A 26,424-nucleotide genomic window follows, 5' to 3' on the forward strand; every position below is an offset into this window, starting at 1 on the left:
AATTCTATTGTCAGTCAATTGAATGATAAATCTTTTTTAAGTATCTTTGACAAATGCGCCATATTCGAATCCAGGACTCCATGGCCCATGAGAGACCCCCAACCAATTCTTGACCATCCCTCTCATGCCTGTAGCTTCTTTTCCTCCTTGAACCTTGAGCATCTGATCGATGCCCCTCAAATGTATTTCATATTCATCCACATTGTTCCCTCCAACCTATTTGACAGAATCGTCAGCTCCTCTGATACATCGCGGAAGGCAAGGGAAACGTACATTAAAGTAACACAAAACAAGTGCCGTCATTATCATCTCATCACTTGCAGCCTCTTCCGCAACATTCATCTTCTCATTCGCAAGCTGGATCGTATGCACTTTGTACCAAATTAGCGCACCGGGATCCTTCAGTTTCCTCCTTCGATTTAAATGGACGGCAGCTGTTAACAGCGTAGCATAATAGAATGCAGTGTGTTCCACTGCATATCCCAGCCAGGCAATCTTTGGTACTGGGATAATTTCTAGGTCGTCCACACCTCGGAATCTGTCATCCAGGTTACATAGCCAGGGCGCCAATCGTTCAACATCTGTGATTAGTGAGCTTTCAATTTTCTGCAATGGACTGAAGAGGAGTACATACAGTATCTGATTAGTATCTGTTTCGGTAAAGGCTCGCCTTTAATATCTGGTAGTATGGAGAATGGATCATAGTTATTTAAGGAGTTGTTGTAATTCAGCCCGCTAGCCACTGTGGCGGGAACTGGACGCGTGGTGAAAGCATAGCCACTCGGTCGAGTGCGGAGACTGTCAAGACATTCCTGGGATCGGAGGTCGGTAGCATATGGTATGATGACCGGTTCAGATGTAGGTACAAGTGCGGAAACGGACATAGGGTCCGCCAACGCAGCGACGGATTCAGAGGTCATGATCACTTCCTCGCCACTCATGATTCTTCTGAATCTAGAGACCACCGTCTTGCCTGCAACCTTCGGAGCACTCTCTTGCTCGACTTTTCTATTGGTTAATCATGCGTTAGTGGCTTGTTTGGGAAAGTGATGTGACGGGGTGCATACGGTTTTTGGTATTGGCACTTTTGAGGGACACCTCTTTCTTGGCAATCACTGCATGGCTCCGCTCGATCGCACTTCTGTTTCCTCCTGTGACATTCAGTACAAGCCACCGTGACACGATTCCTCTTCTTTGTTTGTCCTGGCTGTCCCTTTCTGTTCATTTTTTTATGACTTGAGTAGATTTATAGGTGGGGTTGAATTGGTCTCAGCGAGTCTTTGGCAAGACATCTATTCATTAAATACACTCTTGACATCGTCAAAAACCGTCAATTGCAAATACAGATTTCGGCGATGGACATAAAAAAGTCTTGAAGGTTCCTGAGTTGCTGACAAACAATGCGTTGAGGCTTGGAACCTCACTAGAGGCTCGATTACAGCGCTAAAATCGGAGTTTATGCAAGGCGGGGAAAGACAGGGGTGAGATCTCAGTGCCTGCACTACGGCTGATTGGGTAAGCCAGAAATACTCGTACTCGCACTTGCTTTGTCAACTTGAACAATGATGATCGGACTTTGCGTGGAAGATTTGCTCAAGATCCATCAAGTTCTTCAGGACATCGACCGTCACACTGGATTTGGCCACGTATGATGACAGAGACGCTGTTCTCAGCACTCAATAAGCTAGGGCTTAAGAATGCGATGGCACTTGAAAAAGTTTGGATTGTAGGTGTGTTTGTATGCTAGGATTAAAACAAAGATCTAAGTTACTACTTTTAGAACCACCCTCATGAGAAGTGGAAGATGTAATTCGCGCCTTGAGCAACCGTGTACACCCCAACTGGAAGATGTGAGATGTTGATAAAACACTCGACTACAAGATAAGCTCTCGCGAAGACGTACGCTAACAGAAATAGTGCTATGAGAAGAAGAGATGAAAAGTATACCAAGTACGAGAACATCGATCCAAGCACGTTCGCGCAGTCTCCTCCCGGAAGTCCCTCGAAAAGCGATGCAACCCCCGTCGAAATTCCCATCAACGCTTGCCTCAACACCACAACGACCACAGCCCCAACGCCGATTGCCATGATTAGAACAGACGAAATGCGCCACACGAGTTGCTGAGCGGGTGAAGAAAAGGGTGCATTCCAAGCCAGAGCATGAAGACCTCCGTAGATAATGCCAGCACTCACAAAGCCGAGCTGGACAAGGAACCAGCCGCGTCGATAGCCCTCTATGTTGAAGTCAGGGTCTGCTCTCACAACATTCTGCTTCAGCTTGGTGATTGGTGGCAGGTTCCTGATCCGTGGAGCCACCACAACCGATGCGATGTTCTCTTCCCATGCTCGATGCAGTGCTCTATCTGTTCCAGCCACTGCTGTCAAGCCTTCTGAGACAATCTTCCACCGAACTCTGTGAATTGGAGTTATTGCAAACCCAGGATCGCTAGATGGGATGTGCATTATTTGCCGTCTGGTAACATCGAAGCTCAGACTTGTGACTCCTGATTCAACAAGGGTCATCAAGACCTCTGCAAGTGGCACCCTTCCCTCAGATACTTTGATAGAGGCAAAGCCATCTTGTCGATCCTTTGGCTTTGTGGATTGAGTGGGGAAGTTGTCGTTGTACAAATTGTAAACAAGATCAGCTTCAGATACTCCATAGAGGCCGCTACTGGTATTGCTCATGAATAAGGCGGCACAATAAAACCAAGCCTTTGGTCCAGAAATAATTGTTGGCTCCATGACATCCATCGGCTTCTCCCACCACATCAAGTATATCAGGATTGTACACACTGAATGACCAAATGTGTTCAACTCGAGTAAACTGATAGGCAAGGAGTCCTTAAGTCGCGAAATACATTGTACACAAAACCAAAGCGCTTGGAGACAAACCAACAATTTGCCGAGACCACCCGCTTGGCTCTTGTTGTCGATATCCTTAGCTGTGATGTATGGTAGAAGATCGGGCTCATGCTTCAAGAGAAAGCAGATGGCGTCGAGATCCAGTGTAAGTCTCTCATAGCCTTTTGGCATAAATAGCTGTGGAGCTTCAGTCGTATCAAACATCAAGCCTCCCATCACAGCGAAAAATCCATGCCTCATCGTCCAGAGTGGCTTAGGCGACTTTTCTCTTTCAGCAGCGTCCTCAATATCCTTCCTGAATAGAAATCGAGGTTTCCGCCACACGCGCTTGTACCAACTAGGGAAATTGGGAGTACCCAGATACTGATTGACTGCAGCAACAAAGTACCTGGCTTCTCGTCGTTGATATTAAGCTGTCATTGCAACCATTTCAGGAGCTAGCAGGCCTAAAACGAGCCATCCCAGCTTCCTCCATGTCTGAGTGTTGATCCACAAGATTTTGCGCTCGTTGTAGCCAGCGATGTTGAGATGCACCGCAGTGTGGACACAAAGTGCAGTAGTGATTAGACAACTAGACGGTAGAGTATAGGTTCCTCGAGTAGTTGCTTCCGGGTGCCACGACACCGTATCGTTTGTGGCTGAAAGACTTCCGAAGAGATTGGACACCATTCTTGTGAGCAATGGGTGACCTTGTTGTGACTCTTAAGGCTCAATTCCTGGGTCGTTATATCTCATAAGGAAGAAATAAAAATTGCAGAGTGAGGCTGGCTTGCGGTGTCGGTTGTGGAGGCTGTGCCTGCAACATCAAAAAGAGAACGAGGCTGAGGAGGGAGAGAGTGGGGCTAGCTCCATTTTCCTCAGCCCAATTTGCTGTCTGTCATTGAATATGCCCCAATCAGATCTCTAATCGTTAAGGGTTCGTTGCCTGTTGAGGCTATCGGGCGTTTGGGGCATATTGGGCTGCTCTTGTTCAATTCAACTAGAGCTTCGAAGCAGCGCATCGTTTATAGTATCATTACACACCTTTGTGCGACAATTGTTACTGAAGTGCAAGCACTCCGCAAGTTCAGAATGAAGCCCTGAAAGGAGTAAGGGGTAAGAAGATTCGAAAAGAACCTGACCATACCCAATCAGGTGTAGTCTCTCTCGGAGAAGCGCCGCCCCAAATATGATCACGTGGTCTACAAAACTTGACTTCCACCTGAGGTTGTCTTCGCTCTCTTTCAACAAACTGTTATGAAGCAGAAGTGCAGGTCATTTGGTACTGCGCGCAAGAGAGTCAATTGAGAAACTCCTATCGACTTCTCAGGGTATCACGTTCGACTCGGCTGAAGGGTTCAGGGTTTATGCCACCAAGATCTTATCATCGGCATTTCCTCGTCTCGGCAAATTTATCTCCGCTGGCGACCTTCCTTGTTTGTTCGTTTCGATTATATTCGATCTTCGATATAGTTCTCGATATGCTCACCGTATGTGGGGAGACAAGCCAAAAACATGCCAATGAGGGTGGGTCACGGAGAAACATTTTCCATTATATCACTCGTCTCTTTCACTTCATCTCTCTGCCTGTACCATCATCGTTTTCATTCCATCTTATCAAGCGGTAGAAGCATTCTGCTATTGTCTTGGGATAAATTCAGTATCATGAAGTTACTCCCAGTTGCTCTTGTTCCTCTTTCCTTCTACCTACACAAAGCCTCCGCCGTGACATGGTACTTCCTGCGATGGTACACCCCTGACAGCTCGGTCGAGTTCACCGAGGTACTTTCCAAGCATTCTGTATTTTGTTAATTCATTTGACATTTCCAGTTCTCTATGGACATGGTAGTCCCAACGCTTCCAGAAGCAGCAACATATTATCTATGGCCAGGACTTCAAGATGTCGGAACATCTGGTAAGCACGTGCTTGTAATTTGCCATCCATCTAACAGGTATATTAGGAGTCTACCAAGAGGTCCTTGATGGCAGATCCGGAGATTGGTGGATTGGAGCTGGCTGGTGCTGCAGGGAAGTACTGCTAAAACCTAGTCATAGACATACGAGCTGATTTAAATTTTAGCGACCCAACCTTGTCCTGGGGCAGTGGATTCAATGTAAGATACCACCTTACCAGCAAAACCTTTGATCTGACCTTCTGGAGGTGGCTGCTGGAACTACTGTGGCTATCAATATGACACGAGCTGTGCCCAATTCTGCGGATTGGACCTCTGTCATCACTCAAGGCACTCAAACGGTGACGGACACTTTCCCGCTTGGTATGACCTTATTCCTTACAATTTTAAAAATAAAGGAAGACTTGTGAGCTGATTTCGTTGCAGCCTACAAGAACATGAATCAAGTACGACCAATATCCCATCGGGCATTCAAGACAATTAGTTCAATTAAGAACTAACCTCAAATAGGCTCTCTTGGCAATTGAACTGTACGACGTGACCTGGAACTTTGGACAGCTCGTTTGGAACAATGTACAAATGGTGGTAAACACTACAGAAACATCATGGTGCACAAGGTAAGAAGTATTCTTAGTCAGATTGGCCGTCCCAAGAATGAGACTGAATCACAACAGCGCGCCTGAGAATTACGACTCTGCAACAGCTTATACAATGACGACTCCGGTGGTGAGTACCTCTGGGGGCATAACTACCTGTACTATTGAGCAGATTGTGATGGAAAGTCCTGCTTGATGTGGGATGAAATTGAGCATCCTGGTGTTGCCTGATGCGTGGTCGGGTACGGTATTGGCGTGGTTTGAGACTCTATTCTACACGGAGATGTGATATCAGAAATTATGTTTGAACGTATCATAAAACATGTTCTAAGTTGCAAATCATATTTTGACTACTTCTTCATTGCGTCTTATGGGATACAAGAATTAAAGGGGAAATTCTACCTAGGAAGTTTTTAAGCGAGCTTTTTTCAAGCTCAGGTTCACTGTAATTTAGCGAGTCTGGGCAACTTTAGGCTAGAATTCATAAGAGCACTACAAGGATATTTTCGTGAAATGCTCACTGAGCTGCGTTCAAATTCCCTAATATTGCAACCACATCATACTCAGGAATACAAAACACTGAGAAGCAATATAAATATTTGTCAAAGCTGAGCATCCTCTCATATTAGTCCTTTACCTAATATACCTAAGTATGTATTCATCTCTTTAGATCGTGCTTTCTGGGAGGTGACGTTCTTTTTCCCGTTTCTTCCTCTCTTTCTTTGACAGGCCGCTCTTGTCAATAGCCTCGTGAAGACGTCTCATCAGCCTCGTCAAAGAGCATATTGCAGAATGGGCGAAGCTAGGCATCCAAGCAAGGGAACCAGGAACCATAGCTGGAGACTCGATGTAGAGGCTCCATTACGCAAGTGAGGAGGAACTTGGAACTTGCCTTTCGGCAGCATATCCATCACGTGTCAATCGCTTAACCCCTTTCCGGTCGCTCCTTTCGGCTCCGAAGTACGCAGGTATCTGTCCTGCGGCTCGACAATTCGAGCAGCATAAATGTCAAGCATGTAGAAATGATACTCATGGAGGCTCTTGTTATATTACTCAAGACACAATGACCAGAAATGTATGCTTTGAGTTTTGAGTTGTAAGGCTGCCAAAAAAACAACACTTCAGAGCCCGAGCATCGATGCAAGCTCGCCGATATCCTTAACCTCATAACAATCACGGCCCGGCCTTGGGGTATCCGAACTTCCCTTTCTATTCACCAAGACCTTATGCTTTATCCCCATCGCCTCAGCCGTCAAGATATCATACTTAACGCTCGCCGAAACATGCAAACACTCATTCGGCTCACACCCCAGCTTTTGAAACATGTATTCGAACCCGTGCATCAACGGCTTATAAGCCTTCGTCTGTTGAGCAGTGAAAACAGCATGGAATGGAGCTCCCAGCTTCTCCACATTCTGCATGATCTGATCGTCTGATGCATTTGATAAGATAACAAGCTTGTATTTCTTCGCAAGACGACGAAGACCTTCGGGGACATCTGGATGCGGTCCCCAAGTTGGGACTGCGAGGTAGAATTTCTCTGCTTCGCCCTCTGCGAATTCAACTCCTGTCCTGACACAAGTACGTCGGACAGCATTGACTAGCACTTCGCGATAGGGTTTGTAAGGACCTAGACATTCGTCGAAGCGGTAGCCAGAGAATAGAGCTATGAAGCGTTCGAGTTCTTCGCCTTCGAGACGGTCGCCGTAGATTTCTCTCGTCAGGCTAGTCATTCCTGAAAAGTCTGTCAATGTGCCATAGCAGTCGAAAGTGATGTATTTGGGCTCGAAATCGATTGTTTTCGCCATTTTCCTTGGGGCGTTTAGGTGCGTTGTTCTAATCGTCTAAGATACCTGGAACGATTCGAGGGGGTTGAGAGACGTGATGTGGCTTACCCGATTGAAAGACTTGTATCTTTAGAAGTTTCAGGTTCTTGGTTGGAGATTCTGATAAGGAATTGTGATTGTCTACGAGTTTGATTCTGGGATTCAAACCTGTGTTGGGCCGACGATGTATGCAGCCCACTCTTGGACCTTCCCCATTTTTGTCTGATCTTCGCGGTCTAATCACCTACTGCACAGTCTATGACTACAAAAATGCTCTTATCTATTATTTGGCATGTTAGTTCAGGCCTTCGAAATCCACGGGCTCGACAAAGCGCAAGCGCAGCTCACTCAATTCGCGCAGATCAAATGCCCCTTGATTAGTCCTTAAACGACTCAACTTTTTTCACCGAATTGAGAGAAGATTTTTGAAGCAACTTGTGACCCTCGCACTGCAAGATATACACGGAGAATTTGAGCAAAGCAACGAAACACAAGGTGCAAGTCAGAAAATCTCCCAATATGCGAGCGAGCAAGCACGACTTGACCTTGCTGACAAACCTTTTGAGAATTCCATATATCATTTCTATTCTAAGGCCGAGGTACTCTTCCAACCTCTCCCGATGCTTGATATTCAATTCGGAGTGCCACAAACTCGAGATCTGATATCCAGATATCTCTTCAGGACTCGCGCTACAGCCTCAAGCTGAGGACTTTGACTACCATCTTCCCCTCTAGCTCGCTCTCCTTGTTTTTCCTTCGAATCACGCAGAATATCCTTGACCAGGATAGGATAGAGAGGTTCAAGAGTATCTTCGCCATTGTAAAGAGGGTAGTCGATTCCAACACTTGTCTTGATCTCTGAATGTATTTGCTTCATCAACAGGTAGCAGGTCTTGGTCAGACTTATGTAGTCTATACGAAGCTTCGGTATCTCTTCTGAGCAAATGTTGCATCTTGCCCAGAAATTGGATAGGAGTGAGTTTTCGTCGAGTTTCTCTGCGCTTGTGCTTGGAAGTGTGGGTAATCATTTGCCTGTGAGCTTGAACAACAGCTTCGAGTTTGGAAACAGAGGCAGCAAACGTGTCTTTTCCTTCAAAGTAAGGCCGCAAAGCATCGCTCACTGGTAACAAGCTGTAATTAGGCTCTTTGAAAGGATTTTCTCGCTGGTGTCGATTCAGCCGCGTAGTGGTGGAAATTCCAAGAGTCTTTGTGTACTTGATGAATGCTTCTGCAGCAGATTGGGGTCGTTGACCATTGAATATGTCTGCTATGTGCATACCAATAAACTGATCTATTTCAGGCCAAGCGGCATCCAGCAACCTTGTCCTCTGCGTTTCACTGTACAGGTGGGCAATCAAAGTCGGGACAACATGGTAGTTGGCAAGTCGAAGACCGGATTCTTCTGAGTCTGCTGCAAGTTGAAGTGCAACACTTCCGCAGTACGTAGGATTGTGGGTGAAAAACAAATTCACATCGCGATTGGGAGAGATTGGCTTTATGTTTAGTCGCTTCGCGGTCGCCTGATGCTCTGCAGAGACTGCGTCGTCATTGAGGCCTGCTGCAGCGAGAAGTCTCGTTCGGATAATGTCCGACATAGCTGGATCAATTTCGTCCGAATCAAAATAGCGTGAAGCGTCTTGGAGATTATAAGGCACTGAGAGAACCTCAGAGGTTATGCTAGTGAACTTCGGATTTTTCGGAAGTTCAACACCTCTCATAGTAGACTTCTTGGCGCTTTCCTGCTGCTCTTTGGTGTATGTTGAGGGCTCGACCTCGTCTCGTGCTTCAGTAATGCCCACATCATAAGTGACTGGTTTATCCCAGCCAGGTGGTAGCTCCTTTAGTTTTTGCCGTTTCATCATGGCCAATGGAGTGATCTGAGTCCATGTCTTACATGTCTTGTGCAATCGCTGTGGTATCTCAGAGTCTTTCGTCAACCAAGCGACTGGTAAAGTAGCATCGTCAGCAAAAATACCCGTAGACTTGATGGCAGCATCGATCTTAGACGAGATCTTTTTCAGTTGCTGCCGTCCCTTTTTGATATCGTCTCCAAGAATGTTGACAATATCAAGGAAAATTCGACATGCGAAGACCGAGGCTACACTAAAGATGTCCTTGTATTTAACCTCTCTAATGGATTTCGTGATCTCGTCCTCTGCTGGCGGTACCGAGATATCGTCAGAGCCAAATGTCCTGATAGCTTCGCAGACTTGTTCATACATATCATGATCGATGATGTGCTGCGAAAGAATAACATCTTCCTTCTCCTTGTGCTTTATGTATGGCATAGCAAGAAGTTCTGGTCGAGAGATAAAAGACATTCTCAATGGCCATATTGGGGCCGGATAAGCAATATTATCTGGCATCTTGCTAAAGAAATCCATCTTCATAAGGATTCGAGCTGTTGATAGATATATGAAGTCATCGAATGGTGTTGGCTTCAAAGAATCATTCGATCTCATCTTTTCGGCCGGATCGTATCCTTCGCTGAAAGCATTGGCGTAGAATATGACGATGGCTATAGTGTTATATGATCGTTTCTTGTTGAACAAATTTGGGGCAGAAGCTAGGATCTCTTCCTCATTTTGACGAACAAGTTGGATGGCTGTATTAGTGATCAAGCTCACGGACAGCAAGTCGATTTCGTCGGCCTTGTACTTTCCCCAGAGCTCATTGAGAAAGTCCTGAATGCGATGCAAGTCTTCAAAGATGGAAAATATCATGAGGCTCATTTTCATTTCAATAGATTCTTCCTCCAATTCGAAAACGGCACGCACTGCATCTCCTGAATCGGTAAAGACAGATGTATCATCGTCATCCTCTGAAAGGTCTTCGACTTGCAAGTGCTGAAATTTGTTGCTTAATTGACTCCAAGAAGGCTCATCAGGGTTAGGAATAGTTGTGTCGACGACAGTTTTGCCCTTCATGGGCTGCTCTGACTGTTCTAGAATTGCCAACGCTGCCTCTAAGGTGCCAATGAAGTGTTGATGGCCTTCATTTTGTCAGATATTGCAGGAGAACCCAAAAGAAAGCATTGCACTCAATACATACCCTCATCCGAATGCTCATTCTTGACTTTTGATGTTCGAAACCAATCTGCACATCGTCTTCGGGCATCAATCGCACGATTTGCAACTCTTCTCAATCCTTGTGGTAGAACACGCTTTCCTTGCTTTGCCACAACCTCTGCCTGCTTGATCAACTCTTTCGTTGGCACAACATATCTGATGATTGGACGCGTGTCCGGTTTTCCAGTTTCAACCTTCGGGATCTCTGCAGCCTCTTTTCTTGCCTTGCCTTTGAGTCGCTTGGAAGGAGTTTGTGCCTTTGTCTGAGCCGTGGGAGTGGGTTTTTGGAGATGTTCGGATGGAATTTCGTAACCACAGGCAATAGCAGCTTTCGAAAGCCCTTCTTAGCAGTCAGTAGGGGTATCGAGTATAGAGCTTTCTTCCATGCTTACATGTTGTGAAGACGGTAGTGTCTTGCTTGTACTGCTGGTAAGAGCCTGCCAGCGATGTGGGCAGCATCGTGAAGCGACCCCACCAAGCGCGAAACAGTCTTCAGAATATCCAGATTTCTCAACAGCTTTTGATCAGCTTCACACTGATGATCTTATAATGTGATACAGGGCAAAATGACTTCTTATTAATGGACGTGAGAGAAAGTAGAATTTAACGAAGAAAGGAGAAAAGTGCTTGCACATTTGATCAGCTATCTCTAGGGATCATAGCGGGGCTGCTTTAGCGGATCTACGGCACAGGGAGTGCCTGCAGGGCGGGGTCGGCAATAATGTTACGTGATACCCCAGCCAACATGAAGCCAAAAGATAGGCACCCAATAACGACACCATTTGCATTTGTTGTTGTGTAAAGCGTGCCATGAAAAGTTGTATTGTTCCTCGATTCAATTTGTATCTAGTTGCCTCACCATTTCTATGTGCATCTGACGATAACTCTTAATGTTCAGTCTTTCTAACTTGATTTCGAGCGCCATAGGAGCAGTAGGATTTGACATATTGACGTCCATAAGAACTTTTTCGCGACGTCAAAATCATAGAACAGAGCTCAAAAGCCGAGAACCTCGGACTGGCTCCAATTCCAGTCAAAAGAATAAGTTCCAAGTAGGAGAGAGTAAAGAAAATAATTCACATGCGTGACTCGAGATGCTGAGGCGGATGACTGTCTCGTAGATAGGATCTCTTGCAAGTCTGTCGTTATATAAATAGCCCTCCATTTCTCTTTCCAAGCTTTCCTTCATGTCAATATCACCAGCACTACATTCCTATTCCTCGACAGTCTAGTTTCCGGAAGCATATCGGCAATCAAGAAACCCACTGCAATTTGAATCTCAAACAATCAAAGGAAGAGCAACCTAAAACCTCAAATAGCGACTATTAACAGTCACTTTCGAGACTAACTGAAGTCGCATACTTTGGAATATCAACAGAACATCGTCAAAATGAAGCTCATCACTTCCATCGTCTTCGTCGCCCTTGCTCTCTTGTCCATTCTTTCTTCTACGGCCGCAGCTCCTCGTCCACCAGTTCCCGCAGGCCCACTCATCAACGAGCTCGTATCCCGACAAAGCAACAGCGGTGGCTTCGTCAGCGGATCCGACGTTTCAAATTCGCTCTGCGCCGGTGGTTCCGTCAACAGCAGCGGCCAATGTATTTGTTCCGCACGTTGTGTCCAGGTTACTAGAGCTTGCACTGAGCCGAATGGACATTGTACTCCAACACTTCAATCTTCTGACGCCTCTAGCAGGAACAGTGCTGAGCTATTCGGATTGGCAGTTGCTTGTGCAGCTGTAGTTGGCATGCTATGAAAAAATTTGGAGATTTCATTGAACAGAAATTCATGAAGGGAAGCGATTCCGAACAACTTAGTGTGAGGCTCGATACACGTGGATTTTGTGGAATAATGCATATACATGGCTTTTCAAATATCGTTCGTTAGTATGTTCCCGTTATACTGTCATTCGGTGCTTGTGAATGTTCAAATGTTCAAGAACTTCGCTAGACTCACCTTTTCTGGCAGTTCAGAGGTCGAAAGTCGTGAATAACAGCAAAATCGGAGCTAGAACGACCTAAGATCTTACAAAAGCCTAGAAGAGTCCAACTCTCCAGATCATCAGCTCCAAGACGTGTTTGAAATGAAGGTCATCATTACTATCCTTCTCATCTTCCTTTCGCAACTCGCAGCCGCACCCCAGTTGGAACTGTCCATTTCCTGGTTATGGCTATAGGTTTGTTCAGACGTGGTTGGTCAATTTAGCGAAGCTTAATAGGGGTGATGACTTTGATTATAAATTCAGTTGACAATCGAGGTCGAAGGTGAGCGTATATGCTTCTACTTCAAATCATTCCTCAAAGAACAACTTGAAATTGACTAAAACTTAAAAACTTAGGGGCGAACGAAATTTGGAGCGCCGAAAACTTCGAAAGCCTGACCAATATTGATTGGCCTGCAGAGGCTGGAACTCCCAGAAGAGAACAACCTGTTGTTAACAGGTGAAGTGTAAAACATAAAATAGCAACCAAATTTGCCATTGGAAAGCTCTTCTGCAATCCTGCAAACTGCCTACCCCACGTGAAAATAATCGATGTGCAACTTTGCATCGGACTTTGACATGTAGCACATGTAACAGTCACCTTGTACGGAACCTGTATTCATATCGGGATCGATCCTCCAACTGTTTAATATCCCTGTGATCAACTCTGGGTACACAGTCGGCGACATCCTCCGAGAAAGTGCCATCGGCGTGCGTGTGAAAATCATACTTTAGAGGAGAAGACCAACTTCACTTTCATATAGGAAGGAGCCTGCCTTTGGAGGCCATTTTTGTCTCACTGCATCCAATCCCGATGTTCTTACCTCACCGGAAAACCTGATAGCCTATCTGACTTCAGTGGTGCTTCCTGGCACACTCTCTTCACATCCACCGTTGCTCCATACTTAACAGTATCAACAGCTAGAGGCTTCATCATCATCAATATGAGTTACTCCCACAACCTAATTATATCACTACTCTTAGGCGTCATTCGGGCGTTCGGCCACGCGCAATCTCTACCAGGCTATGGCGGCGGACTACCAGCACTGGTGACTGTCACAGCAACGGTTACCATTTATCAGAGCTGCGAAGGTCAAACGTCGAGTCTCAGCTCCATGATATCGAAATCCCAGTCAGATGAAACTCATTTGGTATCCACGACGCAGCCATTAAGTTTCCAAACAACTACTGAACATGAAAGTCATTCAGCAAAGACGACTCACTCGAGCCATTCTGCGAGAACTACTCGGACGCATCATCATTCGATCGACACCACAACATTTGCATTGTCCTCGAAATCCTCGGACCTTTTGAGCAGCAATTCTTCAGCACAAGGAGTCTTTTCAACTTCTGCCTCCACAGACGACTGTGAAGAATCAAGTACAAGCATCAAGCATTTGACTACTCACTTGACTCGAACGAGCTTCAGCACCAGTACAATATACGTAACAAGCTCACTTGATCCTTCGTTTTCGTCTGCGAGGCTGGTTTCGAGCTCTTATTTGTCCAGCACGTCCTCAGACATTCGTTCACGTCTATCGAGTGTTTTGTCGACTCTGATCACTCCCGTAGTTTCAACATCTAAGTCTTCAAGTACCGATTTGATCACTCACTTGACTCAGACGGTGTTCTCCACAAGTACCATCGAGGTACATCAATCATCGAGTAAACTTGATGATTCATCGTCGAGTTCAGAATCCAGACCTGGCACATCGTTGAAACTTCACTCCACGTCGACCAGTACCGTGCTAGGTATTGGCTCAACAAGTATCATCAGCATCTCGTCGATCCCTAGCAAAGTGTCAATATCCACTCGACCAACAAGTACCGATTTGATCCCTCACTTGACGCGGACAGTATTTTCAACAAGTACTATCGCAGTGGAGCGATCGTCAAGCACACTTGATGGTCCGTCATCGACATTGAAACCCTCGTCTGGGACATCACTGAAACTTCACTCTGCTTCGATCAGTCCCTCACTTCTCTCAAGTGCATCCTCGATTCCTATCAGGTCGTTAACGTCGTTTCATGCCACCATTACCGACATGACAACCTCTCTGACCAGGACGAGCTTCAGTACTAGCACAATATATGTAAATCGCTCCTCCGCTGCACCCAGTGCTCATCTGTCATCGGCGAAGTCCACGCTGGGAATACCAACATCATTGTCAACATCCTTACTCTCCCCATTATCGAGCATTTCATCACATACCTCGTTTTCTCTGTTATCAAGCATCTCTTCCTCTTCCAGCGTTTCATCCAGCCCTGCCCAATCAACGAGCGCCCAGCCAACAACGTATCTCACTCGAACAACCTTGGATTTCAGCACCAGCACGATATACGTGAACCCATCATCAGACTTACCGTCATCTGGATTCTCGTCAACCTCGGTATCCTCAGCAGGACTGTCCAGCATTTCCTCACAGAGATCTGAGAAACGCTCATATAGCCACAAACCCTCCTCAAAGACCTCCACAGCGAAAGAGGTCTCAATTCCAACCTCAAGCAAGGCTACGTCAGAATTGTTAGAGCCTTCGCACCACTCAATCTCATCGCCACTTTCTTCCAAGCCCACGACTTCGGAGCCACCATGCACTGATGAGACCGCCTCCCCTAGCACGCCAGGAGGCTACGGACTCCCACCGATTTATACCCCACCATCAAACACTAGAGAAATCACGCCTCCTAGCATACCTGGAGGCTATGGATTACCACCCAGTTACACTCCACCATCCAGCATAGAAGAGACCACTTCTCTCAGCACGCCAGGGTACTACCGACTCCCGCCAGTCTACGGTCCACCATCAAGCAACACAGCAGAAACCACCACGCCAGCAGGATTCGGCTATGACTACTCTCCATTGCCAACTTACATCCCAACAAGCACAGAAGAGATCCAAACCGCCACGCCAGCGGACTACGGCTCACCACTCGATTTCACCTTACCGCCATTATATATCCCGCCACCGGCTCTGCCATCGCTCTATTCACGTGCAGAGAGCGATTCGTCGAGAATCAAAGGCAGGGGCATTATTAAAGCTTTTGCTGCTATGTCGGTTGCAGCACTTGCTGCTGGGTATGTCTTTTGATTTATAGTAGAGCAGGGGAGGCTATATGATAGGTAGATAATGACGAAATTGAACGCATGGATTTGAGATGTGTTGCCCAACTTGGGTCGTTTTCTTAGGAATTTGGGAGTGGTACTTAGAAGTAGACCAAGGAAAGGGTGGGGGAGGGTGATTTCAGACGATCATAAATAGCGATGAGATTTAATGCACGGATTTCAATGTCCTGACCAACTTTCGGGCATGTAGAGTGAGACCAAAGTGGAGTTAGTATCCAAATATTTGCTAGCTAATCAATCTCTATATTCGGGCTGTGAGGACGGTTTCCTTGACCCATTTAGCAGAGGTGTGTTTTCTGTAAGTCCGTCTTCGACCACGGGACCACCTTCATCGTCGGTTTCGATAGTGTTTACTCCTTCTCCTTCCGTATTCTCCCTCTGTTTTCGGGCTTTGGCCTCGAAGAAGATCCCCATACCCAACAACGTGCCCTGTAAGCACCCAGTAACCACAAACATACCCCACGTACTCCAGCCTGTGGGACCTAATCTCGCAGCCAAGCTACCAGCCCACACAAAACTACCCGGAGTCTGAATCAACATCATGGGTATACTCAAACTCCCGACATGCTTCAGATGCCAGGTCATCCATATCTGCGGAAAGTATTGTATCGCAGCCAATATCGTGGCTGTTATCCCCAATGTATTCGCCCAAGCCCCCAAATGGTGTGGTCGTGCGATGATTAGAGCTACACTGACGATGATAACGACGAGACCATGTAACAAACACAAGATCGCCACCGTTACAGCTGTCCGCCATGTGTATTCTTTTTGCTCGTCAGGGGGCAGGGTCGGAGCTCGAGGGAAGAAAACAAGGAATAGGAAAAGTCTAGAAAGATCAGCGACTGTCTCATTGTAACTGGTGCGAGCTTACATGATGCAAAAGGAGAACCATTGTACGCCGAGCTGCGCAATGCCCAGAAGGCCTGCCGCACATTCAAATGTGCTGACGAGTTTACAGCAGGCTACATCTGCTCGAGAGGCCGGCAAAACTAGAATATTCGCGAACGCGCTTGTACTCGAGGTTGTCCCGAGAAGGATGAAGAATGGTGAGATGCCTTCGGATGTGCCTCGGGAGATAATTCGATAATGTTGGGGGAGGTAAGATATGAGAATACCAAGGAGAAGCAAGCTGTGTTGCGGGTCAGGTGCTGTCTCAAGCCATGTGTGTTATGGTTACTCACATCGATAATGCAAGATTGAGGTAACTCGGCGCCTGGAGCTTCTCACACCGGCTATTGGAAGAATCGGTCGTTAGACCATTAAAGAAGTCCATGGCAGAGGGTATGATGAAGCTCCAGAGAAAGTTCGCGAGAGGATGAAACGAAAAGGCGTTTGAAAGTTTGTTTGGAAGTGAAGCATGCGTAGAGATGTTGACGTTGCTGGCTAGGCAATACCGTCCGAAACCTTTCCCCGGATCCAGCCCAGCGGAAGCTAACCTTCCAGAGCCGGCGCTAGCGCTGCCCCTGTCAGGCCCGCTGTTCTCGATTCCAGAAGTCATTCTGTCTTGAACCGACATTCTGATGAGAAAAAGTAAATCAATCCGACAGCTACAATTGAAGACTGTCTATCATTAATCATGGCTCTTTCTTCGTCTGACACACCCAACGTACCAGAAGACTCCATCGAGCCCGAGCCCGTCCAACCAGTTAATGACTCGACATCTCCCGATCCTAGAGAAACTACGATGCCACCAGGAGATCCATATCCTGATGGTCGTACACCTGCTTCGCTGGCATTGAAGGCAGGACTCGACGCCAGGCGAAAGGAGAGGGCTAAGAACAAAATATCCAAACCTGAAGATGAGAGCGACAATGCTGGCGAAATAAACAGTTATTGCCACTCAGCCCTATCAATCACGCAAGTTTAGCTACTGCCGCTAGCCCCACTTTTGTCAATTGCCAAATGATCAAGCACTTTTTTTCCTTTGTATACTCTTTAATTCTACTTAATAGGGGCATTCGAGAACTTTAGTATTCTCAAGGCATGGACATAGATGCCCTGTCTAATAGAGACGTGACCCTGAAAGGGAACCATGAATTGGAGTTCAAAAACACTGCGGGGTCCGTCGAGGAACCCTACGAACCACCTCGAAATTCTTCTCAAGGGCAAGGATGGAATGATGTAAGTCCTAGGAACTGCCAAGGGCCGCCTCCAGATGGCGGCACCCGGGCTTGGCTTCAAGGTAAGTCCAACGACTTCATAATGTTAGTATCCAACTGACCGCGATAGTGCTCATGGGACATCTCCTGAACGTCAATTGTTGGGGGTATATAAATTCCTATGGTATCTTCCAAGCCTACTACCAAGAGACTCTCAATCTCCCCGCATCTACAGTATCATGGACGGGCAGTGTTCAGATTTTCTTCTTAATGTTCATTGGAGCATTTTCTGGGCGAGCTCTCGATGCAGGTTTCTACCGCCACACTTTGATCGCCGGATGCTTTCTTCAACTTCTAGGAATCTTCTCAGTCTCGTTCGCAACTCAGTACTGGCAAATCTTCCTTTCTCAAGGTATTTGTCAAGGCTTGGGGACAGGACTTATCTTCTGCCCTACGATAAGTCTTGTCTCGACTTACTTCCAACGACGACGTATGTTCGCAATATCGCTAGTTGCTTGCGGAGGAGGCACTGGTGGAATCATCTTTCCCCTTCTAGCTCAGAAACTGCTTCCGAGAATCGGATTTCCATGGACGATTCGAATCATGGGATTTGTGGTCCTGTTCAACGTCATTATGGTCATAACACTTGCTAGAACACGACTACCGCCACGACCATCTGGACCGTTCTTGGAGAAAGCTGCCTTCAAGGAGATGCCATACCTATTGTACACTATTGGCACATTTTTTGTGCTTTGGCCAGTGTATTATGCTTATGGTTATGTTAGTCATTCATTTCTTCCTTTACTCGAGTCAAAGCTAACATTACCAGATCAACATCTTCGCAACAAGTATAATCCACACGACCTCGTCAACCAGCCTCACCATCCTCTTAATATTCAACGCCGTCGGTATTCCGGGTCGTATTATCCCAGCTCTTCTAGCAGATCGCATCATCGGTCCTTTAAACACATTCATCCTCCTCAGTATTATCTGTGCCTTCCTCATATACGTTTGGCTAGCAGTCTCCTCCTTTGGTGGCCTCGTTACATTCGTAGTAATCTACGGATTTATGAACGCTGGCGTGCAAGCAATATTCCTGGGCAGTGTGTCTAGCTTGACCAAGGATTTGAGTAAGATGGGAACAAGGGTGGGCATGGTGCTTAGCGTTGTAGCTTTCGCTTGCTTTACTGGTGGTCCCATTGCGGGCGCGTTGATTGATAGGATGGGAGGAGAGTTTGTTGGGGTTTGTATATTTGGAGGAACGTGTATGGCTCTTGGGTCAACGATCTTGATTGGTGCTAGAGTGTCAGAAACGGGGTGGATTTGGGGAAGAAAAGTGTAGATGCATTAATTGATTTCAAGCATTGGATCAATCCAGGAATAGATAAATCTCAAAGTGTTGCCGGATTGCCCGTATACTGCTGAAGCCTTCTGGGCCAACCAACCATAACCTACTTTCTTCTGCAGCTCACAAGATAAGAATCAAATTTCGTCTTGACACGCAAAGTTCCATTTGGGTATAATTTCACTTATGCTATGCTCAGAAGATCTTACTCAGAACTCTCTTCACCTGCTCAGGTTGATCTTCAGGTTTCCTCTTTGCCGCTACCGTCGTCTGCTTGAAATGCCGCGGTCGTTCAGCCTTCTTTGCATCCTTCTTCGAAATCGTTGCTTCAGCTGTTCCAACACCGCTTTCACCATCTTTTCTCCTCTTGGCGGCCTTCTTCGCCTCTATAGTCTCCAGCATCTTCGCTCTCTCAACATTCTGCACAAATTCCTTGTTCTCTTTCGTAGTCTTGCTGATCTCTGCCCTCATCCTGCTTGCTCTCTCGGCGTTCTCGGCAGCGATTTGCTCTGTCAGGTGGTTCCATTTGAAACCCTTCAGATATAGCAAATTCCACACATCATCGTGATAGTATGTGCCTTTCTTTCCACCAATGGTCTGCGCGTTGAGTAGCTCACAAGCCTGTTTTGCAGCGGTTTTGTTCACAAACCTGTTAAAGTTATTATTATATTGTTTTTACTTATAATCATTTTGTTTATAATTATTACTCAACCCAGCCATCGACAAATGATCTTTTCTTGTTGCCTCCATTGCGCACTCGTCGGGTATGTGAAGTTGGATCTTCTGGTGTAAGGAATATGCGATTGATTGCACCATATGGTTCGAGTAGCGATCGGAGTTTCGAAGGTTTCATGAAAGGTGGTATTCGGGATAAGTAGACCACGCCGGACTTTTTGATGGCTGCTTCTGTCGCAACGAGGTTCTTCTTCGTGAGCGGCTTGGAAACGCCTGGGAGTTCTGCAATTTTGTTTTTCCTTGGGGCGCTTCCTTCAGCATCTTTGGTGTCCTCGTGCTCGATGTGCTCTCCGTCTAATTTCTCATCCTGGTCTGCTTCCTCGTCCTCGCTGGCATCGCTTTCGACCTTCCTCCGCTTCACACTCCTCCCGCCTTTCTGCAGATCCTCATCCTCGGAGTTGTATCCTTGGCTTTGATCGTCTTCGCTCTCATCTGCTTCGAGAAATTCGTTGTGCTTTCGAGTCGCCATGTTGATGGTCGTGCAAGTGGTAGTTGAAACTTTTTCGAGGTTCTTTGAAGTTGAAAAATTAAAGTTTGGCGATAGCGGACCACCCCCTGTAACTCGATAAGATTAGCGGGGCACGTCACTGTACCCTTTCGTCCCAATTTCATCCCACTGTTTTTTGAAAACTTTCTCTTCACAACACACATTTGGGATCCTGCACTGAAAATGTCCGTGGAAACAATCACTACCATCTCCCCAACTACCAACAAGCCAGTCGTAACTCGAAATGGCATTTCTTCGTCCGATCTCGAGTTGGTTCCAAAAGTGGCAACCGAAGCTTTCCTGAGCTTTCGAAAGACATCTCTGGCGGACAGACAAGCTATCGTCAAAAAGGCCCTGAAACTACTTGATGACAAGCAGAATGAACTTGCTAAGGAGCTCACAGAGCAAATGGGTCGTCCAATTGCTTACACTGCGAAAGAGATCACTACAGCTGTTAAGAGAGGAGAGTACCTACTCAAAATTAGTGAGGACACATTCAAGGATACAGAAGGGGAGGCCGAGAAGGGTTTCAAGAGATTTATCAAAAAAGTGCCTGTTGGGCCAGTGCTTATTCTCTTCGCATGGAATGTAAGTCAAGGCTGTGCTTATTCTGCTCATCGCTAACCTCTGGAAACTCCAGTACCCATATTTGATCCTTGTGAACTCTCTTATTCCTGCACTTCTTGCAGGAAATTCGGTGATCCTCAAGCCTTCACCACAAACACCTACTATAGTGGAGCATATTTCGTCCATTTTTCTAGAGGCTGGACTTCCTCAGAACGTCATTCAATACTTCCACTGCGGATCGCCTCTCATCATCGAGTCGATTGTCAGGGACCCGAAGATTGCTCTCATATGTTTCACTGGGTCCGTGGCAGGCGGCCTGGCTGTTCAAAAAGCTGCCGCAGACAGAGTTGTTAATGTCGGTTTGGAGCTTGGTGGCAAGGATCCTGCGTATATCAGATCAGATGTTGACCTCGCATGGGCAGCAGAAGAAATTGTCGATGGTGCAGTCTTCAACTCTGGCCAGAGTTGCTGCAGCCTGGAACGTGTTTATGTTGACGAAAGCATCCACGACAAATTCGTACAGGAGATTCAAAATGTTCTGAAAAACTATAAGCTTGGAGATCCTTTCGACAAGTCAACACATGTTGGACCAGTCATCTCCAAACGGTCGAAGGAAACAATAGAATCGCATATCAAGGATGCACTGGACAAGGGAGCCAAAGATGCCACCCCGGAGAATGAATCATTTGATCATCCTCTTTCCGAGGGCAATTTCGTCAAGCCGACTCTCCTCACCAATGTCGATCACAGTATGACAGTCATGACTGAGGAGACGTTCGGTCCTATCATCCCCGTCATGAAAGTCAAGGGAGATGCTGAAGCTATCAAGCTGATGAATGATAGCGAGTTTGGTTTGACGGCTTCTATATGGACCAAAGATACGAGCAAAGGGGCAGATTTAGCTGAGGAGGTGGATGCAGGAACTGTTTTTGTCAACAGATGTGACTTCCCTAGCCCAGTAAGTAACCAGGGATTTGGCTAGATGCAGAATATTGACCACAGCAGGATCTTGCATGGACCGGCTGGAAGAACTCCGGAAAAGGCCAGACACTCAGCAAATATGGATTTGACCAGTTCGTCAAGCTGAAGTCTTTCCACATCAAAGATTATCCCAAATGAGGAAGACTGATCACCCAACTTCCATGCCATCGGCGACCAGACACTCAGCCCCAGCAATCTGCAGCAACACGAGGTCTCGGGTATCTTGCGTTACCATCAACAGCGAAATAGACAAGCCCAATGAATCTCGAATCCAAAATTTATGTCTCGTGTTGACCTCATTTTCCGCCATGTGTCCAGACATCTGAAACACCTTGTAGGCCGCCACTGGCTTTTCAGAACGTAAGATTGAGCGGTGAATTGGTATCAATACACAGGAAGCCTCGAGATTCAATGACAGATACATGGTTGCACGTGGTTACAGAATACTCCTGATCCGTGGACTAAGCGTTCCCTTGCCTTCTCGTGATTGGCCCTGATGACGACGCCATCCCTTAGACAGGAACGATGGGTTCACGACATACACCTTGCTCCTGGATAGGGACAAGTTTTCGCAGGGTAATGTGTTACAAGATAAGGTACTTCTTTTGTAAATTTCCTTGCATTCTCCGCGTCGTTCCTCCTTGGCCTCTAGAAGACTTGGCAACCACGTCGATCGATATATCTCCGACGCCTTTTCATCCTTCAGAGTCGCGTCAAAATTACAACGGGTCGATCCACTCCCGAATAACTCGTGTGAGTCATTTGTGTTACGGTCGTGGACTTGATAGCTACTGAATTCGTCAACATTCCACGCTTCGTCGGGAGACATCAGCCACGGCAACCGGATTTCCTGCCGCAACCAGCAGACTGAATCATTCCCCGAGGGCGTGCATTTCTCCGTGATATTGGAGAATGGTGGGCATGGCGCCACACATTTGTTCCTATTGTGTGACTGACTCTTCCTAATTTCTTGTCCTGTGATATTGTGTTGCCCCTAGCAGCGAAAAACTTCCTCAGCTTCTCTCGAAAGCTTGATACTTATATCTTTGGAACTCCCATACTATGCGGAGTTCGAGTGCTTTTCACACCGATCCAACTTCACATCACAGTCCTTCCTGGTGGCCTTCGTTCTTACTGTCCTTGCCGCATCCATTCTTTTGTTCTGATTTCAATTCGTTCTTCAGCAAGCGCGTCCTCTCAGCCCTTTTCTATATACAGTCGTTCCAATATCCATTTATATTAGCAGCAAGTCTCCTTGTCTTTTACACACTCGCCGACAGCCCCTCAACCATTTCGATTATCAAAAAACTTGTCAAACTTCTAAAAATGCTTCCCTGTTCGAACATCTCCGACAACATATGCAAAATCGGCAATCGATGTCTCGAATCCTTAGGCTTCAAGTCAAAACCAAGACCTAAGCTAGAGATCGTGCGTAGCTATCAGAATAATCTATCGAGGAGAGCTTGCTGACAAACTCCAGAGCTCCCCTTTTAACTTCAAAGAAGGACCAGCAATTCACTTCCCCGGTTACAGCGAAGACGAGTATGTCCTCAAATCTAAATTGATCTGCGGATCCTTACTAACTCCTAGCAGCATCTCACTCATGCGCGAGAAAGCCATTGCCTCAACGGCTATCGTCGAAGCTGAGGACGGAGACCTCGAACAATTCGAACAATACGACCTCTCGAGACGCGATGGTGCTCGATCGAGAGCTAGCTCTTACAGCTGTGGATTTGGAGGACGGGTCATATCTCATGCTCGAAGGGTTAGCAGGGGTCGTTCACATTGAAGGAATACTATTGCTTGTTTGGACCATATCAAAGACATCTTTGGGAGATCCCAGACTGAATCATAGCTGTCCAAACCTTTTGTTTAATTAATATTCTGGAAGTCCCCAGAGTCTGAGGACATTTCGAAAAGCATTCCATTTCTAGAAACCTTCCATCATGCTATTCACATTTTTATTTGCGCAGAATTTGAAAGTCCCACAGTTCCTGGACGATTATTCTGGTCGGATCCACTCATTAAAGGCTAGACATTCTACTTCCACTGACCCGCCCAAACGGCGGTGTAAGCAGGCTTCCACTCCATGCAATAGCAATTTGGTCCATGTTGAACCTCATAGGCCGACTTAGCCATTGATACCCTATACATTGCGTCCAAATGCCTCTTTGCTTCGTCCCGCTTCTCGATCTCCTGAAAGCGGAGTTAGCCGCACGTTACTTTTGAATTAGGTCGGGAATACGTACCTCGATTTTTGCAAGAGTCTCGTCGGCTTGGGCGCCACCAGCAGGAGCAGAGACGGTCATGAGAGCTGCCATGTGGGAAGGAACTTTATCGCCGTATTTGACCGCGTAACGAACAGAGTCATTGCGCTCGGCCAGCATTTTCTCTTCCACAACGTGCTTCTGTCCATCGACGATGCCTCGCCACTTGTTTTGATGCTTCTTCATAGCCGCTAGGTAGATCGGAGAGTCTTTCTTCACCTATATAAATTAAGTTAGTATGCTTGTCGCAGAAGGAAGCGGCACGACTTGAAAGCAAGAGAAAGTCCCAACTTACGATACCCTCTTTGACCAGTCTGTGAATGTTCTTTAACTCCTCAGTCGTCTCGGATTCTGTAAGTCGGTCGCTGAAGAAGGGAATTGCAGGCTCCATAGCCAAGGAGGCCATGTTGCGGTGGATATCTTTTGTGTCCATGACGTGAGTTGAATTTGTCTGCGAGCGAATGGCGCGCTTCGATCTGGAAAAGGTTGTTTATTTTGTACTAGCGTGCGAGGATTCATGGTGAATTTGAGTCGGTTAACCTGTTATTTTAAATTAGCAAAGTTGAATCTTCCAGAGCTTTTCGCGACTTTACATTGATTATTGTCAGTATGGGCTTTACCCGACTTATCACTTTCGGCATTGTCTGGAAAGCAGATTTGTGGTAAGCCAGGATGAATGTAGATAGGTTCTTGGGTGTTTAGTAGTAGAGAATGTCCTGATAGTTCACCAACACTGGGATTGGCGAATCTGGGACTTGTTGAGATTGTCCAGCTACTCGACCAACACTTGAACTCTGTGAATGTGGGGGGACTTGTTGAGTCGTGTTGTTTCTCGAAGCAAGACGTTTGTAGAAGTCATTTGCAGGATTGTAGTTGTCTGAGAAAAGTGTCAGTAGATATTGTAAACAAAAGTCGCAGAATTCTTTGGGGTGTTATTCTTACCAACTTGTCCAGACGGGTCACCTTCTTTCAAATCCTTCAGGAAAGAAGCCCAATCTCCACAAGCCTCGTGCTCTGGGATGGGCCAGACAAAGCCTGGCGGCGGTTCCAGCTCCATCGTCGTTTCATTGTATGTCATTGGCGCAAAACCTTTGACAAAACCATTTTCAATGATTATTGGAACAACTCCAGGTACATGTACTGTGTAGTTCTGGACATTAGTCTGTTCATCAAAGTTCAAAAGTGAAGAAGTGACTCCGCTATCTGGAATAGGATTAGTCAAGCACAGGCGCAGTTGAGATAAAAGCACTTACCGTTTGATCCGCTAACCGCGCTATCAACTGCGCAACAACTATTGTCTTTGCTTTGTTATTAAGAAGCCATTTCTCTTGTCAAAGAAGTTGTAAGTTTTCAAAGCTTAACATGACAAGAAATGTCTTCTTAAATACCTCGAAATACAAGCGCAATCTATTGTCGTCTGATCCGAAAGCCGCTAATTAGACGAGGATAAAGTTGGCAATGGCTTGGTAGAAGCTTAATCGATAAAGCATGAGTTTGAAAGCTGCTGTTAGATGAGAACATAGCTCGCAATAGCAATAAACTAGTAGACTTCAAATTAGCGTTAGTTTGGAAGCCGATAATGGGCGGACAAAGAGGCTTGCAATTGCAACAACTTGGCAAAAGCTCAAATCGAAATAGATCGAGTTGAACAACCTTTAATTATACAAGGACGAGGTTAGCAATAGCGAGCAAAGACTTAGTAAATCAGAAACTCACTTCCTTTCGACATAAGCTTTATCAGACAGGAACAAGACTAGCAATAGCAATGACTTAGGAAATCGGAAGCTTAGTTTATTATGGTGTATATTTAAAGAACGCTTAACAGACAAGGACAACGCTAGGGATAGCTATGACTTAGGAATTCAATCTATCATAACATGCATTTGAAAGGCGTTGATTACACGGGGGCCAAACTCCCATTAAGCCAGTCAGGATGGACTTGCGAACCAAGCTATTGTTTTGTAATTCAAGATGGTTATTGACTAGTCATTGGAAAATGTGTGGGTGTTTTAAAGCTATTGCAGGATGGCGCAAGCAGCTCTAAGCAAGGCTGACACGTGACTCTCAATTGCGAGACAGGCAAAGAACATGCCAGTATGCTAGGATTGACAAAGCTAGCAATCTACATTTATGAAACAGAAACGGAGAAAGAATATCATTACATTGCTAAAGAGTGAATACAAGGCTCGAAAGTGAAGAGCCATCACAAAGCAAGCAAAGAGCAGGACACAATAGACTATGACAAAGACTATGAATTTAAGAGCTACTTCACAGCAGTATGTCTAAGTTGTTGCTAAGCTAACAAGAAAGAACAAGTCCGGCAACTCCAACTAGACTTCAAAGAGCAGCGGCCAACAATTACAAGTTTCCAGTGGTCTTAAGATGCCCTCAAGTTAACAGCAAAATAGCTACACCAGCGCACATGCTAAAGACGAACATATGGTACAGATCACTGATCACTTTTTAACGTGGGATAATAAACATATGGCAGAAAAATGTTTCAACAGGTGGCAAAGATTTAGAACAAGAAAGGCGGAGTGGACATCATTTGACCTCTTGGAAGACAGACTTACTGATGAATTTCATGACAC

At 46.1% G+C, this 26,424-nt stretch overlaps 15 protein-coding genes across 15 annotated transcripts; 6 read left to right on the plus strand and 9 right to left on the minus strand.

The window, feature by feature from the left end:
• Positions 1-11: 11 nt before the first annotated feature.
• Positions 12-1,378, minus strand: LY89DRAFT_617425 (uncharacterized protein). The gene is made up of 4 exons (XM_018210803.1): positions 1,068-1,378; positions 635-1,008; positions 274-581; positions 12-216 (listed from the first exon to the last, which is right to left on the minus strand). The coding sequence occupies exons 1-4, from the start codon at positions 1,223-1,225 to the stop codon at positions 37-39; spliced, it is 1,020 nt and encodes a 339-aa protein (XP_018070644.1). The 5' UTR covers positions 1,226-1,378; the 3' UTR covers positions 12-36.
• Positions 1,379-1,772: 394 nt separating this feature from the next.
• LY89DRAFT_719043 (uncharacterized protein) lies at positions 1,773-3,534 on the minus strand (the record flags this gene model as incomplete). Its single annotated transcript, XM_018218462.1, has 2 exons — positions 1,773-3,228; positions 3,292-3,534. 2 exons carry the CDS (start codon positions 3,532-3,534, stop codon positions 1,789-1,791), a joined length of 1,683 nt encoding a protein of 560 aa, XP_018070645.1. The 3' UTR covers positions 1,773-1,788.
• Positions 3,535-4,417: 883 nt separating this feature from the next.
• On the plus strand, positions 4,418-5,828 carry LY89DRAFT_719044 (uncharacterized protein). The gene is made up of 8 exons (XM_018218463.1): positions 4,418-4,626; positions 4,675-4,759; positions 4,806-4,872; positions 4,925-4,958; positions 5,006-5,120; positions 5,184-5,203; positions 5,268-5,374; positions 5,432-5,828. Exons 1-8 carry the CDS (start codon positions 4,510-4,512, stop codon positions 5,547-5,549), a joined length of 663 nt encoding a protein of 220 aa, XP_018070646.1. The 5' UTR covers positions 4,418-4,509; the 3' UTR covers positions 5,550-5,828.
• A 592-nt stretch (positions 5,829-6,420) lies between these two features.
• On the minus strand, positions 6,421-7,339 carry LY89DRAFT_719045 (haloacid dehalogenase, type II). The gene is made up of 2 exons (XM_018218464.1): positions 7,249-7,339; positions 6,421-7,189 (listed from the first exon to the last, which is right to left on the minus strand). Exon 2 carries the CDS (start codon positions 7,159-7,161, stop codon positions 6,475-6,477), a length of 687 nt encoding a protein of 228 aa, XP_018070647.1. The 5' UTR covers positions 7,162-7,189; positions 7,249-7,339; the 3' UTR covers positions 6,421-6,474.
• Positions 7,340-7,525: 186 nt separating this feature from the next.
• On the minus strand, positions 7,526-8,951 carry LY89DRAFT_79101 (uncharacterized protein). The gene has a single exon (XM_018223407.1). The coding sequence runs from the start codon at positions 8,895-8,897 to the stop codon at positions 7,980-7,982; it is 918 nt and encodes a 305-aa protein (XP_018070648.1). The 5' UTR covers positions 8,898-8,951; the 3' UTR covers positions 7,526-7,979.
• Positions 8,952-9,395: 444 nt separating this feature from the next.
• Positions 9,396-10,706, minus strand: LY89DRAFT_554124 (uncharacterized protein; the record flags this gene model as incomplete). The annotated part of the gene is made up of 3 exons (XM_018208343.1): positions 9,396-9,784; positions 10,231-10,587; positions 10,640-10,706. Coding segments are annotated over 3 exons (813 nt in total), but the record flags the coding sequence as incomplete, so codon positions are not given.
• Positions 10,707-11,637: 931 nt separating this feature from the next.
• On the plus strand, positions 11,638-12,003 carry LY89DRAFT_669824 (uncharacterized protein; the record flags this gene model as incomplete). Its single annotated transcript, XM_018213129.1, has 1 exon — positions 11,638-12,003. The coding sequence occupies one exon, from the start codon at positions 11,638-11,640 to the stop codon at positions 12,001-12,003; it is 366 nt and encodes a 121-aa protein (XP_018070650.1).
• A 1,169-nt stretch (positions 12,004-13,172) lies between these two features.
• On the plus strand, positions 13,173-15,357 carry LY89DRAFT_748851 (uncharacterized protein; the record flags this gene model as incomplete). The annotated part of the gene is made up of 2 exons (XM_018221159.1): positions 13,173-15,304; positions 15,354-15,357. 2 exons carry the CDS (start codon positions 13,173-13,175, stop codon positions 15,355-15,357), a joined length of 2,136 nt encoding a protein of 711 aa, XP_018070651.1.
• Positions 15,358-15,586: 229 nt separating this feature from the next.
• Positions 15,587-16,625, minus strand: LY89DRAFT_697521 (uncharacterized protein; the record flags this gene model as incomplete). The annotated part of the gene is made up of 3 exons (XM_018216914.1): positions 15,587-16,178; positions 16,224-16,481; positions 16,534-16,625. The coding sequence occupies 3 exons, from the start codon at positions 16,623-16,625 to the stop codon at positions 15,587-15,589; spliced, it is 942 nt and encodes a 313-aa protein (XP_018070652.1).
• Positions 16,626-16,862: 237 nt separating this feature from the next.
• LY89DRAFT_646801 (uncharacterized protein) lies at positions 16,863-17,167 on the minus strand (the record flags this gene model as incomplete). The annotated part of the gene is made up of 1 exon (XM_018211936.1): positions 16,863-17,167. A coding segment is annotated over one exon (245 nt), but the record flags the coding sequence as incomplete, so codon positions are not given.
• Positions 17,168-17,586: 419 nt separating this feature from the next.
• LY89DRAFT_697522 (MFS general substrate transporter) lies at positions 17,587-18,793 on the plus strand (the record flags this gene model as incomplete). The annotated part of the gene is made up of 2 exons (XM_018216915.1): positions 17,587-18,231; positions 18,281-18,793. The coding sequence occupies 2 exons, from the start codon at positions 17,587-17,589 to the stop codon at positions 18,791-18,793; spliced, it is 1,158 nt and encodes a 385-aa protein (XP_018070654.1).
• Positions 18,794-18,941: 148 nt separating this feature from the next.
• On the minus strand, positions 18,942-20,044 carry LY89DRAFT_685316 (uncharacterized protein). The gene is made up of 2 exons (XM_018215058.1): positions 19,504-20,044; positions 18,942-19,445 (listed from the first exon to the last, which is right to left on the minus strand). Exons 1-2 carry the CDS (start codon positions 19,998-20,000, stop codon positions 18,992-18,994), a joined length of 951 nt encoding a protein of 316 aa, XP_018070655.1. The 5' UTR covers positions 20,001-20,044; the 3' UTR covers positions 18,942-18,991.
• Positions 20,045-20,201: 157 nt separating this feature from the next.
• LY89DRAFT_697524 (putative succinate-semialdehyde dehydrogenase) lies at positions 20,202-21,704 on the plus strand (the record flags this gene model as incomplete). The annotated part of the gene is made up of 3 exons (XM_018216916.1): positions 20,202-20,606; positions 20,659-21,543; positions 21,591-21,704. The coding sequence occupies 3 exons, from the start codon at positions 20,202-20,204 to the stop codon at positions 21,702-21,704; spliced, it is 1,404 nt and encodes a 467-aa protein (XP_018070656.1).
• Positions 21,705-22,892: 1,188 nt separating this feature from the next.
• Positions 22,893-23,355, plus strand: LY89DRAFT_669830 (uncharacterized protein; the record flags this gene model as incomplete). Its single annotated transcript, XM_018213130.1, has 3 exons — positions 22,893-22,994; positions 23,047-23,108; positions 23,160-23,355. The coding sequence occupies 3 exons, from the start codon at positions 22,893-22,895 to the stop codon at positions 23,353-23,355; spliced, it is 360 nt and encodes a 119-aa protein (XP_018070657.1).
• Positions 23,356-23,548: 193 nt separating this feature from the next.
• LY89DRAFT_782583 (uncharacterized protein) lies at positions 23,549-24,310 on the minus strand. The gene is made up of 3 exons (XM_018222595.1): positions 24,129-24,310; positions 23,816-24,052; positions 23,549-23,762 (listed from the first exon to the last, which is right to left on the minus strand). Exons 1-3 carry the CDS (start codon positions 24,264-24,266, stop codon positions 23,607-23,609), a joined length of 531 nt encoding a protein of 176 aa, XP_018070658.1. The 5' UTR covers positions 24,267-24,310; the 3' UTR covers positions 23,549-23,606.
• Positions 24,311-26,424: the final 2,114 nt, after the last annotated feature.

This window comes from Mollisia scopiformis, assembly GCF_001500285.1.
Source record: "Mollisia scopiformis unplaced genomic scaffold LY89scaffold_13, whole genome shotgun sequence".
Lineage (NCBI taxonomy): Eukaryota > Fungi > Ascomycota > Leotiomycetes > Helotiales > Mollisiaceae > Mollisia > Mollisia scopiformis.

Coding starts and splice junctions, on each gene's coding strand:
- LY89DRAFT_617425 (XM_018210803.1), bottom strand. CDS start 1,225: ATGAACAGAAAGGGACAGCCAGGACAAACAAAGAAGAGGAATCGTGTC. Junction 1,009..1,067: donor AAGTGCCAATACCAAAAACC/GTATGCACCCCG, acceptor ATTAACCAATAG/AAAAGTCGAGCAAGAGAGTG. Junction 217..273: donor TTGTTTTGTGTTACTTTAAT/GTACGTTTCCCT, acceptor TCTGTCAAATAG/GTTGGAGGGAACAATGTGGA.
- LY89DRAFT_79101 (XM_018223407.1), bottom strand. CDS start 8,897: ATGAGAGGTGTTGAACTTCCGAAAAATCCGAAGTTCACTAGCATAACC.
- LY89DRAFT_719045 (XM_018218464.1), bottom strand. CDS start 7,161: ATGGCGAAAACAATCGATTTCGAGCCCAAATACATCACTTTCGACTGC.
- LY89DRAFT_782583 (XM_018222595.1), bottom strand. CDS start 24,266: ATGGACACAAAAGATATCCACCGCAACATGGCCTCCTTGGCTATGGAG. Junction 24,053..24,128: donor GACTGGTCAAAGAGGGTATC/GTAAGTTGGGAC, acceptor TAATTTATATAG/GTGAAGAAAGACTCTCCGAT. Junction 23,763..23,815: donor AGACTCTTGCAAAAATCGAG/GTACGTATTCCC, acceptor CTCCGCTTTCAG/GAGATCGAGAAGCGGGACGA.
- LY89DRAFT_685316 (XM_018215058.1), bottom strand. CDS start 20,000: ATGGCGACTCGAAAGCACAACGAATTTCTCGAAGCAGATGAGAGCGAA. Junction 19,446..19,503: donor TTTGTCGATGGCTGGGTTGA/GTAATAATTATA, acceptor TAACTTTAACAG/GTTTGTGAACAAAACCGCTG.
- LY89DRAFT_719044 (XM_018218463.1), top strand. CDS start 4,510: ATGAAGTTACTCCCAGTTGCTCTTGTTCCTCTTTCCTTCTACCTACAC. Junction 4,760..4,805: donor TCAAGATGTCGGAACATCTG/GTAAGCACGTGC, acceptor CAGGTATATTAG/GAGTCTACCAAGAGGTCCTT. Junction 5,204..5,267: donor CCTACAAGAACATGAATCAA/GTACGACCAATA, acceptor AACCTCAAATAG/GCTCTCTTGGCAATTGAACT.